Genomic DNA, 17516 nt, shown 5'->3' with positions numbered 1-17516 from the left:
TCAAACTTGAATTATTTCTAATAATTTATTTAAATGCAATGATGAAGGGGAATGAATTTTCTTATGTTTAAATTTAAAATATATGCATAAAAATAATGATAAGTGCTATGAGGAAGATATTAATTCATGCATTATTTAGCACTTATCACTTGCCCGAGCCGAGCATAATCCTCTCGCAATAAAGGCGGTCTGACACTTTTGCCCAAATGTATGTAGAGTTCAAGCAATTCCATAACATACTAGGTGGTTACAACACACCTCTATGTTGTTATGCAGCGTCAGCGAATTGTTACAGCATAACTTAGAGTTTGTTGGAATGCGATTTGCTAAAGATGTGGGATTCCAGCTGTATATAAATTTAGAGGGCCTCCTAAGAAGGTATCAATAATGACCAAACACCTCAGGTAGGGAGAGACTCTGTCTCTCTATTTTTTTTCTTCATTTCCACCTAAAATTCTCCCACCGAAGACAAATCTGGCAAGCTCTCTGACTCCTTGTCCATTGTCTAGCAGGTGCATGGAGGCGGTCCGCATCAGCATCCTTAGATTGGTAGCAATAGAACTTATTAACAATATTTATAATTACAAATAATATATTTCATACGAATTAATTATCGAGGATTTGTGATATAGAGTAAAAATAAATAATTATATAATTATATAAGTTAAAATATTTATATTAGAAAATAGTGAAAATAAAATGTAGCATACAATGTAATATCATATCAACATTATTTAAAGGTTTACTATGTATCATATAATATCAAACGTGCATTGTGCAATGCCTATTCAAAAATAGTAAAATTAAAAATGTAAATTATTAAATATTATGGAATAGAAAGATCAAAGTATATGGTAATATAAAAATAATTAAAAAACAAATAATATAAAATAATAAAATTAAAATATTAAATAAAATAGATAAAACATAAAAAAATAGTATGAAAAATCAAAAAATATAATTAATATTAAGATAAAAAAGAATGTAATTTATGATATTAAAATATACAACTCATTAATTTAAATATTTGAATTCAAGTGCTATATATCCCTATTCCTTGCATTCCTTCATTTCATTAGGTGATGAGGCTCCAACGCGGGAATGAGCTTTTCCCAGCCATGGGAATTAGCGATGTTACTACTTAATTAGAAGCTGGTGAATTGAACCATAATTGTTAATAGCCGATGTCCTATGGCCATGGCAAAGGAACTTGATTACATGCATTGCTTACTAAAAGGAGCTTAATTTTTAATTTACTCATTTCAGCCACTAATATGGCATCATTTCATAGTTGACATTCTAAGGTCTCAGCCATCAGCAAGCCAGAGGTCCTTGAGTTCAAAATTTCATCATCAAATTCTAGTGTTGAGGATTCTACGTCAATATCTTTTCTCATAATGCACTAGGTTAATTAATTAAATCTGGGTGCTGTTGAACTTTTCAGTAATATGACTTTTGTCAATGTAGTTTCTGTTTTGGTGTACGCGTGATTCTTGAGCAGACTGCCTCAAACATTACATGACGCAGTATGTCTCAGCCAGGAAGGCCTTAGCCCAAAATTTTGTTCATTAGACACGGAGTTCAACCACCACCCACCTCTTTACCTAGTCCAACAGACGTTTTAAATGAAATAATTAATTCTTCTCTCCCTCCATACCTCCCCTTTCCCTTTCTTGCTGTTTTTTTTTGGTGCGGTCTTTCTTGCTGTTTTTTTTGGTACACCCTTTCTTGCCGTTAGCCGATGAATCAAAACCCCACGCACTCACAAACCTCCACCTGCAACCTCCTTGTTTTAATCCTCCTTTTCTTAATTCCCCATCAGAATGCATGTTGTCCAATCTTTAAAACCTTCTTTAGCGGCGAGATTAAGCAACTTAGTTGTCATCTCATCCTCCGCCCACCTTCCTTCTCCTGGCCTCTGGTGGTGGTGGCGGTGGTTGTGAGCCTCCACCCAACAAGCCAAACAAGGCTAACAAGGCACCCAACCAACAAACCCACGCCTAGGCTCTTCCATTTGGGGAGGAGAGGAGGAAATTAAGGGCGAAAGCAGTGAAGAAATGGGCGGTGAGGTGACCATGCCCCTGTCCCTGCTGAAGCTGGCCTGTAGAGTGCTGAATTATGCTGTAAGCTTCGTCGTCTTCTCCCTCCTCGACCTGCTCGACATCGTCCTGTGCTTCGTCTACAAGATCGTCGACTACTTTGTGGAGGCCGAGTGGAAGCCATGCTACTGCTCCTCCGCCAAGGACATGATCACCAGCAACGGCAATATCCTCGTGTCGGAGAACGGCGGCCCCAAGGTGGTGCGCCTCTGCAACACCAGGCTCCAATTGGAGGACATCTCCGACACGCTCTACTACCGCCCATCACGGGTGGCGGAAGCCTCTCGGAAGGCCGCCCTGGCCACCATTGCGCCCACGACCAGCACTTCACTGAGAGCACCGGCCAACGGCACCACCACCACCACCACCACCACCACCTTCACCATAAATTCCACCATCGTCGAGGTGCTCAGAGACAAGATGAGCCGGCGGCAACCACAGCTGGTCCCGCGCTGGTCCGACTGTGACTGCAAGACCTGCAATGGCTGGAGCTCTTCCCCGAGTTCCAACCTCTTCGTCCACGCTGAGGGACCGAGAGGTAAGAGTTAGCAAATCCATCCCAGATCTCAAAACTCTTTATCCAAGGTTCTGTTCAAATCGTTTACAATAATAAGTAGGGACTGAATTGGCCAGATGGAGTGTCGGCCAAGGAGGATGTGCTGTTTATCCATGGGTTCATATCCTCGTCGACGTTCTGGACGGAGACCGTCTTCCCTGAGTTCACCGAGGACACTAAACTGAGCCACCGGCTGTTCGCCGTCGACCTGCTGGGGTTCGGGCGGAGCCCGAAGCCGGCAGAGTCTCTCTATACATTGCGAGAGCACGTCGACATGATCGAGCGATCTGTGCTGGACAAGCATAACGTCAAGTCGTTCCACATTGTAGCGCATTCGTTGGGGTCCATCATAGCTCTCGCGCTCGCCGTCAAGCACCCGGAGGCCGTCAAGTCCCTGACATTGCTGGCGCCGGTGAGTATCCATTTCTTTAAGATCTTTTTAGAGTCCATATACAGTCGTTGTCGTTGTTGGTATTTCGTGGAGAGTTGTTAAGGAGGAGGGAGTCGTGGCAGCCATATTTTGCAGTGCCGAAGGGGGAGGACGGGGCGCAGTACATAATGCGGACGGTGGCGCCGAGGCGGGTGTGGCCACCCATCGCGTTCGGGGCGTCGATGGCATGCTGGTATGAGCACGTGAGCAGGACCATCTGCCTGCTGATCTGCAAGAACCACCGGGTGTGGGATTTCCTCTTCAAGCTCATCACGAGAAACAGGTATAACGCTATGGTTTATGGCAGTTATTTCGACCTTCCGGTATTACCTACCTTCCCACTCCTATATTCGTAAGCCATACTGTTCCAGTAAATGCACGGGAAGCTTCAAAGGGACCACGCAATACTGCCTTGGCGACTAGCTAGCTGTTTAATTATCTGGCTGGAGAATTATCTCTCTTCGAGTGCACTAAATAGATGTCCCCTAGCCAGCGTAGCTTCTTTTTTTTTTTTTTAACTTTTAATATATATTTTTTTAAAAAAAAGGGCTGCATAATTCTCCTCATAGCCATTCGCTAATTAGTGGCAGACAACTTGTTGGTGTGAAGCCTGGATTCACCCAATATCACCCCTAGCCGCACCACTCCACCTCGAGGATAAATAGAGTGGGGTATTGCACTGCATGGCATTAATGACTCAATAATTTATCGTTTTTATCCACCATTGTTACCTCTCCAATAATGGACGTACTACAGTTATCTCCCTGTCTGTAGTAATTACATAGAATTGACATCCAATGTAGTCTTGATCAGCTTGGACTCTAGGACAGTGTTGGCGAGGACAGAGGAGGCTTACTGTTCGAATGTGGAAGGGTCCTTGTTTCCCAGCTTACAGAAACAACGTGACATAGACCCATGCAAGAACGGATAAAAGAAATGGATCTAGACCCATACAAGACGGGCTCTTACACCAGGACTTCAATACTCTACTCTCTTCCTTTCTTTCTTTTTTTCTCCTTCAATAGAAAGAAGGGGCTACTCCCCACCCTCTATCCTATATCCTTTCACCAAGATGAGAGACTAGCTCCCGGTTAGATGGAAACCGTTCGTGGGACCGAGACATGGTATAATTAGGAGGTAAAAGGAGGACCGACAATCTGCAGAATCTTTATTCCATGGTAAAGAATACATTTTTTTAGGAAAAAAGAGGCAAAGGTCATAACCTCCCAACTAAAGTTCTGTGGTCCATCAAATAAAATTACAGTGCCACCTCTAAGTATTTCCTCAGAAAATTTACTGATACCATAGCACAAGTTGATAAGGTGAAGGGAGAGTAAGAACCGGCTATCAGTGTTTTTTTCCCACCACTGCCGCACAACTTTGCAGTACAAATCGAAATATGGCATTTATATGAGAACCATAATATTAGATACTATCCGTTAGTCCTCGGATTTCCACCATGAAGTGCACCTATAGGTCCATAGAATAAATATGACTTCCACCTACCACAGTGTGGACCTGCATGTGCTCTGCAAGGTGATGAAACTAATGAACTTAGCTCTTGAGGGTAAAACGAATTTAGCTGACAAGCATTGCTGCACACGCTCCACCGTGTATCCCAAACCAGCACCAGACATTTTGGATGACACATGGAACAGAAGGTTTCCTTGAGACTTTAGTATTGCCAAGAAAATTGAATAAGATGACAGCCCAAAGTTGTGCTCATCTCCCATCAAAAATATGCTTCATACTATCAAGCTCTACAAACTATACTTGCAGCCAATGGCTGTGGACATTGTGGTCTCATCATATATATATATATACCACAATGTGAAATCTAGGTAGGAGAAGTGCAGCACATGCTTCAATTCATGGCTTCAAGGTCTAGCTCAGCTTTTATGGGTTAAAGGGAGATAAAATAATTTTCTAGAAAATACCTATTTATCATTCCATTTGGTCATAAACACAAACACATATCTTGCACTTACAAGTATCACTTTACCTCAGGCACCACCCCAAATAGATAAGATATCATCATAAGGCAGATGGTAGATGTAGCGCATTCATGCAGAAAGTTTAGGAACAGCTACCTTTTCTTTCTTCCCTTTGATAGAGGCCTAGTTCTTTTTATTTAATTGCCATTTTGTGATTGCTTGTTATATTGTCATTTTATGTTTAATCCCCAACACATAGTTATATTTCTTTTACACATAGATCAGAGTGTTAACGTATAATAGCCATCAACAAAGGCTGAAAATAAATTTTCTAGTTAACAAGGTTAAACATAAATGGTAGCCGATTCAATAAGTGGCTCGAATTTTTGAATTTTTAATACATGCATTAAAGAGGGTGACATAAATGTAAGTCGCATCAGCGGAAGCCCAACTATCTAATCCAAGTCATCACCTAACTTTTCATGCTGGTATGTCAATGACATCGGAACATGAAATATAAGGTCCTTTTCTCATTAACGACTATTTATATGGTGTAATTTCTTAATATTAATGATGAGACCTTATTTTTTTCCTTAAGTAAAAAAACATTTGTAATGCAATGTGAATTGTTTCGGTGCTAGCCCAATATGGACAAAAATTTCATTCATGAAAAAGGAGATTGGTCAAAATTTTGGCCAAAGCTTTTAGGAAATCTGGTGCTTTGATAGTACCATTCCGTACCTCCTTCATGGTAATGATGTGTCAATATCAAGTTTGAAACAAGTATCTTTCCTTCTTAAATTTTTGGATAGGGGGTGTGTCTATCCTGCGAAAAAATCACCTTGCTTTGCATAAATCTACTATCGGACCGCACAATTGCCGCTTCGAGATCTATACAGGCAGATAAATATAAAAGTTCGAAGTGCTTTAAGATCTGTATATGGTGTGATCCAACGATCAGCATCGTGAAAGAAGATCAATCATTCTTTCATATGAAAGATACGATCCAACCCCTTAATTCTTTCCCTCCTTTCTACCATAAAATTCAGGGTGGCTTCACCTCCCTTTCTTTTGGGGAAAAAAAGAAAAGAAAAATTGAATCCCCTGGAAGGCCATGCTCCTAAAAGAGGACTGCCAACCAACTGTGCTAGCACTTTTTTGTAGCAAATTATTTATATAATCTTGGTAATCAAGAGTTAATGAGGAGTGGAGTGCAGACCATCTACAACACTGGTCTCAAATCCTCTCAATTGCATTTTTCTTAGGAATAATGTGCTTCCTTAAACATTCCTAATTCCACGTACTACTTCTAAACAACAAAATAAAATCACTTTTCTAATGCATATTTTTAACATGAAATAGGATGAGGACATTCTTGATTGAGGGCTTCATGTGCCACACTCACAATGCAGCATGGCACACCTTGCACAACATCATTTGTGGGAGCTCAAGGAAGATGGACAGCTACCTTGATGCAGTAAGGGAGAATCTCAGCTGTGATGTCACAATTTTCCATGGCAGGAAAGATGAGCTCCTCCCTGCAGAATGTAGCTATGCTGTTGGATCCAAGATCCCTCGGGCTCGTGTTAAGGTCTTCGAGAACAAGGACCATATCACACTTGTTGTGGGGCAGGAAAAGGCTTTCGCTAGAGAGCTTGAAGAGATTTGGAGGAAAGCAAGTAAATAAGTAACTAAGGGAGAGAAAAAATGAGAAAAAAATTGAAAAACCCCTTAACTTTTCCTGTTTATGGCGAGAACAACTGTAATGGGAGATTGGGGGTTTTTCTGTCTCTATCTTCATCTTCCTCCTTTTCTTTCTCTCTCGCTTAAATTCTTACTTCTAAGTGTTATATTTCTCTTGGGTCATGTATTTTATTTGCTGCCCATTACGAAAGTGTGAAATATCTAATGATAAGTATGTTATCTAAATTAATTTATGCTAAGTGATATTACTTACTTTATGCATTTTTTTTTCATGTTACAATTGCACTTTAAAAGCTAAGGTGAAATAAATTTTGAGTTGGGTCATCTCCAAATGGAAGGCATGCGACCTCAAACCTTGCAGAATTTGAAGAGTGTGTCAATGTTCTTCCTGAGCTGGTGACCCCTGGCTTCCTGATGCATGCTAATCTCAACACAACTAGATATTATTCCACTACTTTCCCTCTCACTATTTTATTCCTTGAGCAATTTCCAGCAGGAGTGTAAATGGGTTAGTGATTTGCTAGCTTGATCCACATCAACGAATTTGGGACCAACTTTTATTTTAAATCCAACCCAATTCACTAATAATTTTGGTCAGGTTCGGTTGGATTGAAACAAGTGTGATGAGAAGTTTGGTTTGGGTTGGTCTAGGTAGAAATCCTATCACATGTAGTGTTGGACCAGGATTTAGTTCCGGGTTGAGTGAATTTCAAGTTAAAGAAACATCTACATATCCTCAACCATTACTTATAACTTTCTATCATAATTGCGTACATACAAAGACCGACAAAAAAAAAAAAAAAACCATGCAATACAACTAGTTTTTAGAAAAATATTTCATAGCATCTCATATTCCAGTAGGATCCGGTGCTCTAATGTTGGTTTAATCGCACCCCTCTAACATTTTATATAAAGCTATGTTAACTATGCATGTACTGCTGTCGTCAACAACCCATGCTTAAGCGACCAATATTTGTAGTGCCTATAAGTCTGTTATTTCAGTGATTTTGTTGAGCATGTCTACTTGTCAACTGGTTTATAAATAATAGTGTAACAATCTAGCACCTCATCTACTTTTTTTTCTTTCTTTTTTTTTTCTTTTTTTTTAATTTCTTTAGTTCTGCGTAGATAAAGTGCATAGCTATAATGTAGGATTACACACACTCGTACACACAGAAGGAGACTGGGATTGGGTTGGGGCTTGAGCCAGCGTGGCCTTTTCTTTGACTTTTAAATTCTTAAAATCCCATTCTCTCGTTTGGAGCAAAGGCCTGACGGGCCTGGGCTGAAGATGCTAATGGGTATAGTTGCTATCAAATTACCCAACATCATCAAATAGGAAGATTTCTTTGGTATACTCCTACTGCTACGAGGATTGGCACCTCCATTTTGAAAATGCTTTCTGGAAGAATTCCTACTAACTACTGGGACTGGCTTGAAGCCCAAAAGGTTTTCACCAGGCTGGCTTTTATTTTCTGAGATTAGGAAAGGCTTATCCTAACCTTCGCTACCTGTATGTACCACCCCCGCCACCTATACACACCTCATCTCTTCGTAACTTACCGTAAGAATCAATGAGCCAACTTCTGTTTGAGCGTCACCTCCAGAGAAGATTGGAAACAAGGAGACTAGATGCAAGTTACAGAATAAATAGTGTCCTTTTGCTTTATTTTCTTGAAACCATGACAAATATGGAACCAACGTAACTATTGTGTTTTTTTTTTTTTTGGTACAACTGCTACTTACCCTACTCCATTATCGGCTACTTACCCTACTCCATTATAGGAGCAGCCAGCAGAATCAAGGCTACAATCTGGCACAAATGCGGATGCGCACGTGTGCGCCGGGAGGGGGGGGTTGCAGCATACCTCTCTGGAGTTCTACGCAGCATAGGAAGCGACCTAGTCTGCATCTCTGTTCGTCTTCCGATACACGTGCACTGCTTGAAAGGTGCTACAGTCTCTCAGCATCAGATGGATGTCGCAAAGTAGAAGACTTCCATCCCCCCTCCATCCCTCCTCCTATATCCAGTCAATCACTGTGGCCGAGTCTTCCTGAAAGACGATGCGCTCAGTTTCCAACCTCCGTCTCACGTAGAAGATGCCCTCCCAGGTTGCACTGGGCTCCACCGCTATAGCTGAAAGCCCATCGGCACTCCGCCCGCCCGCAACAATCATTTGTGAATCGTGACCTTTAATCATAAAACCCACACCGGCCTTACCACTGACTCTAGGACCACTACCATCAAAGTTTACCTTTAGATAGCCGAGGGGTGGAGACTCCAAAGAGATAAGGAGGAACCTGGGCCCTAAAGCAGCAGCACAGGGGTCCCAAATGTCCCTGGCCATCCGAGATAAACTCGCCGTAGTAGACCTAATGATCTCGGTCGCCTAAATACGGGCTCTCTCCACGATACTCCATAGAGACTCCTGCCTGTTGTCGAAAACCCGGGTGTTCCTATCCAACCATATGTGGTACGCCATATAGGCTAATTGGATTCCCCATGCCACCGTCCTCAGGCTCCGCACAATCTCCCTCAGCTGGTGTAGGAGGTCATCTGCAGATCAGATAGCCTGGCACTGGAGAAGGCCCGCGCAGCTCTAAAACTGTGTTGCCACTCGCATCCAAGCACCACATGGCTGATGGATTCCTTCGCATTCAAGCACCAAGCACAATTCGGAGTGATCCGAATATCCCTCCCCGCCAGCACTCTCCTCGTAGGTAGGCAACCCCAAGCCACTTTCCATAGAAATAGGGCCACACGAGGGTGGACCCACAACCTCCAAATCCACCTACCATCTATCTGCCTAACAACCTCCCCTCCCATCGCCCCCCAGATATTCATGGTGCGTATCCTGGATCTGCCTATAGCCGCCCAAACCAACCTGTCTATCACCTTCACAACGGGTAGCGAAATAGCCAGGATCATCTCAACCAGCTGCACCCCAAAGACCTCTCGAACCAGTGGCTCGTCCCACCTGCTCCGGCCCAAAACAATCAAGTCGCTAACTCAACGGCCTTTTAGCCTCGATGGATTGAAAAAGGTCAGTATACGACAAAGTGCCTGCTCAAATACCCAATTATCCTCTAGGGCATCTATAAGCGCCCATCGCCCACCGCCCACCGGACTGCAACCTGCACCATCTGTGCATAGGAGCAAATCTCCCTCCATATAAAGGAGCATCGCCAACCAGCTTGGAACTCCCTCGTTGCCATGTAAACTCCATACTTGGCCCTTAGTAGAACACTCCATAAATAATCGGGCTCCAGTATAAAGCTGGCTGCATGTCACGCTACGCGAACCTCCCGCCTCACACCAAGGACTGGATCCCCAGATCTCCCTGATGTATCGGCTAACAGGCTACCTCTCATCCCAGCGGGTGTATACCCCTTCGCCCTCCCTGGCTACCCTAAATGAAATTTCTAAACAACTACTCCAACTACCTCAGAAGGGATACCGACACTATGGCGTTCGATAGCAGATAGATCGGTATGGAGCTGAGAACCGATCGCACCAAGGTAACCCTTCCCATCGTCGACAATGCACCAGTCTACGCCTGATACTGAGCTCCACATCTGTACAATCCCCCCTCCGAAGCTGACGACCCATGATAGAAATCCCCAATTACCTCATGGTACCCTTCTGCTCCCCCACTCCCAGTATCTCCTTGGTAGATTGAGAATGATAGTGTTATTTTGATGATTAACAAGCATTTAACAAGAGTATGTTATAAGTTAAATCGATACTTCATTTATAAGTTCATTACTCTCAGTATATTTGTATAAATTGATATAGATACATTTTATTGTTTATATGAATGAATCTAACCTTGAGATGCAGCAAAGTGTGGATTGAGTCGACCCAAAGGATGATTAGGTCGACCCCGGCACATCAAGAAATCATTTGGCACACTTCTGCAAAAATGGCACAGATGAACAGTGAGTTGGGTCGACCCAAGGAAAGCATGAGTCGACCCAAACATCAAGATCCTCAAACAACTCAGAAAATGGTTCTCTGGATTTACTGAGAGGGTCGACCCAAGAAGAAGTTGAGTCGACCCAAGTAAACCTTGAGTTGACCCAAAGAAAGGTTGAGTCGACCCAAGTGAAGAAAGGCTGAAATTCAGGATTCTGAATTTTCTGAAAGTTGGGTCGACCGAAGAAAAATTTGAGCTGACCCAAGGTTTGAGTCGACCCAAGAAAAGTTTGAGCTGACCTAAGGGAAGGAAGGCTGAATTTCAAGTTTCTGTGTTTTCTGAGAGGGTCGACCCAAGGAATGTTTGAGTCGACCCAAGTGAAAGTTGGGTCGACCCAAGGACAGGTTGAGCCGACCCAAACACGGGCAAAAGCATAATGGCTAGTTGTGCAGAAATGCTTTTTGGACTCCCAACAGCTATAAACGGCTAGTTTCTTCAATCCAACGGTCAGGAAGGACTATTTGGAGGTTGGAGAAGTATTTAAGAGGGAGTATTCATTAGAGGAAGCAAACTTTGGAAAATACATCAAGTGCATTCAAGAGAGAACCCTAGCAAGGCAAGCTTCATCCAAGTGCTTCATTCAAGAATCAAAAGAAAGTGGTTGAGCAGATTTAAAGAGTCATCAAGAGCTCCATCCACCCTTGAAGAGTGAAGCATCCTTGACAAAGAAGAGAGAAGTCACATCAAGCGATAAATATTCTCTAAACTCTTCTTTGTAGATTATATTGTTATATTTGCTCATCTAGGAGTTTAAATCTTCTTCCTTTGTTTATTAAACTACTTGTAAAGGTTGGTTGGTTAGCCCGCAAAACCAACGGAATAGGTTGATTGGTGAACCCGAAAAACCAATTGTAAAGGTTCGTTGGTGAGCCCGTAAAACCAACAAAGGTTCGTTGGTGAGCCCGTAAAACCAACAAAGGTTTTTGGTGAACCCGGAAAACCAAAGTGTAAAGGTTCGTTGGTGAGCTCGTAAAACCAACAAAGGTTTTTGGATTGTGAGCCCGGAAAACAATCCAACTGTAATCCGCGGGATTATAGTGAATTCCCAAGGGGTCGCTTGGGGAGTGGACGTAGGTGCTAAGAAGAGCACCGAACCACTATACTTCTTGTTGTTTGTATTGTGATTTGTTTAAGTTCACTAACTCATCATTTAACACAAGTAAGATAGTTAAAATTAAAAGAAACCAATTCACCCCCCCCCCTCTTGGCTTGTCGCCTTGGGCAACAAGTGGTATCAGAGCAAGGTGCTCTAATAGTACTCATTGATCTCACAATCAAGAGTTAAAGATCATGACAACCCAAGTGGGATGTTCTATGAGTGAGGGACAATTAATTGATAGACCTCCACTATTTGATGGTATAAACTACACATATTGGAAAGCACGCATGCGCATTTTCATTCAAGCACATGACTACGATTTATGGAGTATCATAGTCAATGGGCTACATACAAATGCTAATCATGATAAGAAAATGGCTCAGCAAAATGCAAAAGCCATGAATATTCTATATTATGCATTGGATGATAGTGAACTTAATAGCATATCTTTTTGCATAACTGCTAAGGAAATATGGAATATGCTTGAAGTTAAAAATGAATGCACTAACGTTTCTAGTGAATTTGAAACTAGTTCCGAAGAAGAAGAGCATCAAACTGAAACTGAAAATCTATGCTTTGTAGCACATGAAGATGAGGTATGTACTCGAACACAAAGTGATTTCTCATTCAAAAATCAAGTACATACTGAAGCTCAATCTGATTTTACATTTGATGAACTTCATGATGCTTTTTCTGATTTATACTTAGAATATAAGAAGCTTAGTTTAAAGAATAAAAAGCTAAATCAGAAAAATCTATCTCTTGCTGAAAGCTATGATATAACTCAGAAAAATAATAAATTACTTTCAGAAGACAATGAAAGGCTAACTAAAGAAGTTAACAAATTTAAGCCTATAGTTGAAAAATTTACTATCAGCTCTGAAAAACTGAACTTGATGATAAATAATCAAAGAGCTGAATTTGAAAAGGCTGGATTAGGATATCAATCTTGGTACACACAAAAATCCCTTAATGATATATGTGTTAAATCCTCCACTATCTATCCTAAAACGGATTCTAATTTATCTGATGAACCTAATGAACAAAAACAGAAAATTAAAAATCCATCATCTACTTATATTAAATCGATGTTTGTTAAATTTAATAAGAGTATGCAGAAATACATTCCTTATAATCCTAAAATCTGCAAGCCTATGGACAAAATAGCCATTAAGAAAATATGGGTTCCAAAAGGAACAATAATAGCTAACCTACAAGGACCCAAAAGAGCTTGGGTTCCTAAGTTGAAAATCTGAATATTTTCTGTAGGTGTGTCTAGCACTCAAGGCTCCAACAAAAGATGCTAATTTAGAAATTGGGTGCTCTAGACATATATTAAAGAATGAAACTTAAAATATACTTTAGAAAAATAATTGAAATGAAAAGAATAATGAAATTAGTAATCCTTGCATCTCATCATTCTCTTTGCCTTAGTATCTAATTAAAACATAAATTGGAGGTATTAATCATTTTTGTGATATAGGTAATATTTTTAAGAAATATAATCAAATCACTTCATTTTATAGTATGCCTTACTTACTGCTGGATAAGTTGTTAAATGATTAATCAATTTATTAAGAATAACTCTATGAATTCTCTATATGCTTGATTGAGAGTTTTTATCAATGGTATTATCTTATTGATCATAGACATGAGAATGTATACTTGGTATGCCTTTAAATATATGCACTATGAATACCAAGATTAAAGAAACCACTTTTGGCATATAAAATCAACTCATACTAGTATGGACTTAATCTCAAAAGACCTTGTCATTGGTTCACTTAGATTAATTCTCGCAAGGTCAAAGTTTGCTATGTATGTCATCTAGAAAAATAAACTAGAATCATTTCTAAATTTGAAAACATTGTTTCCACCTTTTAGCCGTTGGAAATTCTCCATAAGAACTTATTTGGATCTCTAGGATTGTGAACCTAGGAGATAAGCTCTCTAATTTTGTTATTATGGATGATTTCTCAAAGCTAATGTTGGTTTTATTCTTGGCACTTAAATTGAAATATTTTCTGTTTTGGCACAAACTTACAAAAGGTTTCAAATGAAAAAGGTTTGCAAACTGTGAAAATTCATGGCACAGCTTTGAAAACCAATTTGTTGATAAAATGGTATTGAATACAATTGTGCTTGCACCAAGAACACTATTGCATATAGGGGTTATAAAAATATAAAAAAAAAAATATAGAACCTTTGTTGTGTAAGGACAATGCTTTGTGATAGCAACTATCATCACAGCTTGTCATATTATAAGATTTCTATTAAATCTATTTTTAAAGAAAACCCCATGTGAACTCATGAAAAACAGAATCAAATGTTGCATACCTTCATGTTTTTCAGTTATACATATTATGTTCTCAAGAATGAAATATATGCCAAATCTGATAAAACAAGTATTTCTTTGGATATTACTCTTTAAGCAATGCATATAGAATATTCAATGAAAAGATACTAGTTGTAGAAAGATCAATTTATATTATTCTTATTAAAACTAGATCTTTTATTGAGAATATAGTTTATCACTTTGATTCTATGTAACAATCTGAATTTTGATAGAAACAACTATTTAAGATAATTTGATTAAAACTTAACTGGTATATCTTATTGATAATTATCTTAAGCAAATAGAATCTAAGCTAAATTGCTTTTGAAAATAAGAAATTGGTTTGACTTTGATAAATCTTCTTATTGCCTTACATGGGTGTCCTTGAACCATATTATTTAATAAAGTTATCTCTTTAGTTCAAGTGACTTGTACTTGCTTATATTTAGACAATCTCTTGAGTAAAGTGACTCAAATTCAATTATTGTCATGTCTCATGTTGAGTCATCTAGTTAAGAGATATGTTGTATGAATGTTTTTGTATCCTAGAGAACCTAATGAATTGCCTTCAAGAAAAGAAAAAGATTTTGCTAATGATACAGGATTTGTGAGCAAGAAATTTCAACTTGAAGGACACCTCGATGAAAGATACAATAAACATTCCCTTGGAAACAAAAAAAGAGGAAGATTTTCTTCAGCCAAGGGTGTAAAGAATCTAAAAGGTATTTGGCTTGAAGAATGCTAAATGCACTGGTAATCTAAACTCTTCTCTTGTGAGTTAGTTGAGCAAAATCAATAGTCTGAAATTATATGGTAGCATGATTAAACCTTTAATTGCTGATCATCTTGATATCATGCTTCATTCTCATGCTAGTGATGATTGTTTCATGGTGTGATTAAATTGAAGTTTACTTTTTCCTATATAATGCATAACCATGAAATACACAAGTTTATGCCTCAAATCTCTAATTCAAAATAACTTGTGATAAGCTATGAATCATTGGGCATAATGAAAATGCTGTTTGCATGATATACATTTATATGCAGCATATTAGATTAATTCTTTATTCTGCTCTTTCATGTAAATTATTTGAGAATAACAAAAAGAGGGAGATAAAGAAAAGAAAATGAACAATTATTCAAGGGAAGTAAAATCTAAGTAAAGGCAAATACTCCAATCTTTAGGAAAAGCAAAACAAGCATAATATATTTGGCACATTTGTGAGACTAATATGAACATTCCTTTGGAAGAGATAAAATCCGTAATAAAATACACTTAAACAGGGAGAGTTTGAAGTGAACATTTTAACATTTCTATATTGCTCATCATAGGGATGGTGCCAATGGGGAGGCTAGTGGTAGTACCCGGCACTATTTGACCCAACTATTCGGTGTAGGGTATATTAGGGACGGCACAAGAGGGAGGCTAGTGGTAGTACCTCGTGCCCCTTCCAACTCCACCGGATAGGGAGCAAATAGAGTATAGAGCATAAGAAGGTAAAAATGAAAGTATATAAGAAGAATCAAGTCAAATTTTTAATCACTTGAAAACACACTTTAAGGATGAAATCAGTGCAAGATTATATTTAAATAGGAGGAGTTTATTTGAAAAGAATTGATTTTGATCATTGACATGCTTGCTCTTAATATTTTAATGCATGACTTAACACATAATATATTTTGCATATGGCATGATGTCTTGAATTATGGGTTCTCAATATTTTGTAATGCTCCATGCTTGGACAATTTGATTGAATGTTTGAAATACTACATAAAATTTTTATTTGGTATTATTGAAAAGAAATTTCAGAATTGTCGTTCACAATCATCTTTAAAATCTGAAAGTTGAATAAATTTGTAAAAAGGAGAAGAGAAGGATATCTCTATTTAGGCAAAATGAATTGATTTTGTTTTATCCTTCAACTTGCTTAACTTTGGTATATAATGTTCAAATTCATACCAAAACTCAACATAAATACAAATATTCTGAATATGTTCTTATATGTTTGAAATATGTGTTTTCAATCGTAATGATTTAAGATGAGCTACAATGTGAAGATACATAGCTCAAATTACAACTTTGAAAGCCTCCTTGAGAATCTTTATGAAATTCAGAATCTGATTTTGTATAAAAGCTTAAACTCAATATGAATTTCTAGATAAAACTACAGCTTAAGAAAAATAGAATAATTTTGATGCCTTGATTGCTTGCCCCGATACGCATCTGAAACATATCATTTCTTATCTTCAAAGTGTACTAATATTGGTCTGAATGATGTGTCTTTCGATGATCTTGATTGCAAACAAATATTTTTAAATATGTGATTTTATTTTGATATTGAAAAGATTTATTGTGCTTCATATATACATTGCTGAAAAACTTTGATTAAGAAATTGAGTTCTATAAATATATATACTTCAATGATCATCTATATGTTTTTTTCCTCTCCTACATTATTAAAGACTTCTATCAAAATATATATGTATATATATATTATTAAAAGAGTGAATGATCTTAAGTTTAGAAATATTTCAGCTCACTCAAATGATTCTTAAAAGAAAGAAAATGTAAATGCTTTTGAAAGAATTTGAGCTTCAAATGAATTATTTTCTGATTAATATTTCAGTACATTTTCTCAAAGATTAAGAGGAAGCATAACTTGTTCTTAAAAGATTAAAAAGAGTGATTGCTATAAATTTTGAATAATTCTAGATCACTCTACATTCTTGATATCATAAAGTTTCAGTTTTATTCACGTTTATCATTAAAATCTGAAATTCAATAAAAGATAAGAATAATTAAAGAAGAATGCATCTTTTAAGGGGGAGCTTTAGATATTCAGTATCTTATCCTAAAGTTACTTTAATTTGATGCATACCTTGAATTTTATGGATTGATTTTGATGAACCTCCTTATATTGCAAGACTTGCTTTAATTATATAATAAGTTTATACCTTGAGATGAGTTCTATAAAGGTTGTCTTATCTCAAACCATGAGTCTTATGAAAATAAAATATATTTTCGAGATTGACAATTTTATTGAACAAATTCTAAAACTCTCAAATGGAATGATTAATTAAGGGAGAGAAAGAAAATTTCAGAGGGAGAGATTATATAGAACTTAATCATGTAAATACACAACTAAAGATGAGAGAAAGAATACTAAATGTAAAGTGGTATTAAACTTTGTGCCTCATTGAATATCTTTTGAAAGTTGGATTTTCATCTGTACTTAATTGGTAAATCACTTGTTTTGAAAACTAAGTGAAAAGGATTCCATTTGTCTTAGTATTGAAAATTTACTTTGGAATCTACTAATGAGCTCTTATTGGCTTGCACTTTAGTGTTTCAATCATGAGCTAATTCATTTTAATTGATTTT

At 38.2% G+C, this 17516-nt stretch overlaps 1 protein-coding gene across 1 annotated transcript; it reads left to right on the top strand.

Moving 5' to 3' along the window:
* The first annotated feature begins 1743 nt into the window (after window positions 1-1743).
* Window positions 1744-6948, top strand: LOC103698384 (putative lysophospholipase BODYGUARD 3). Its single transcript, XM_008780382.6, has 4 exons — window positions 1744-2637; window positions 2733-3067; window positions 3169-3368; window positions 6382-6948. Exons 1-4 carry the CDS (start codon window positions 2058-2060, stop codon window positions 6704-6706), a joined length of 1440 nt encoding a protein of 479 aa, XP_008778604.1. The 5' UTR covers window positions 1744-2057; the 3' UTR covers window positions 6707-6948.
* The last annotated feature ends 10568 nt before the right edge of the window (window positions 6949-17516 follow it).

This window comes from Phoenix dactylifera, chromosome 16, assembly GCF_051530095.1.
Source record: "Phoenix dactylifera cultivar Ajwa chromosome 16, Ajwa_hap1_PhDact_Kaust_v1.1, whole genome shotgun sequence".
Classification (NCBI taxonomy): Eukaryota; Viridiplantae; Streptophyta; class Magnoliopsida; order Arecales; family Arecaceae; genus Phoenix; species Phoenix dactylifera.
This window is presented reverse-complemented; position numbering and strand designations above follow the sequence as displayed.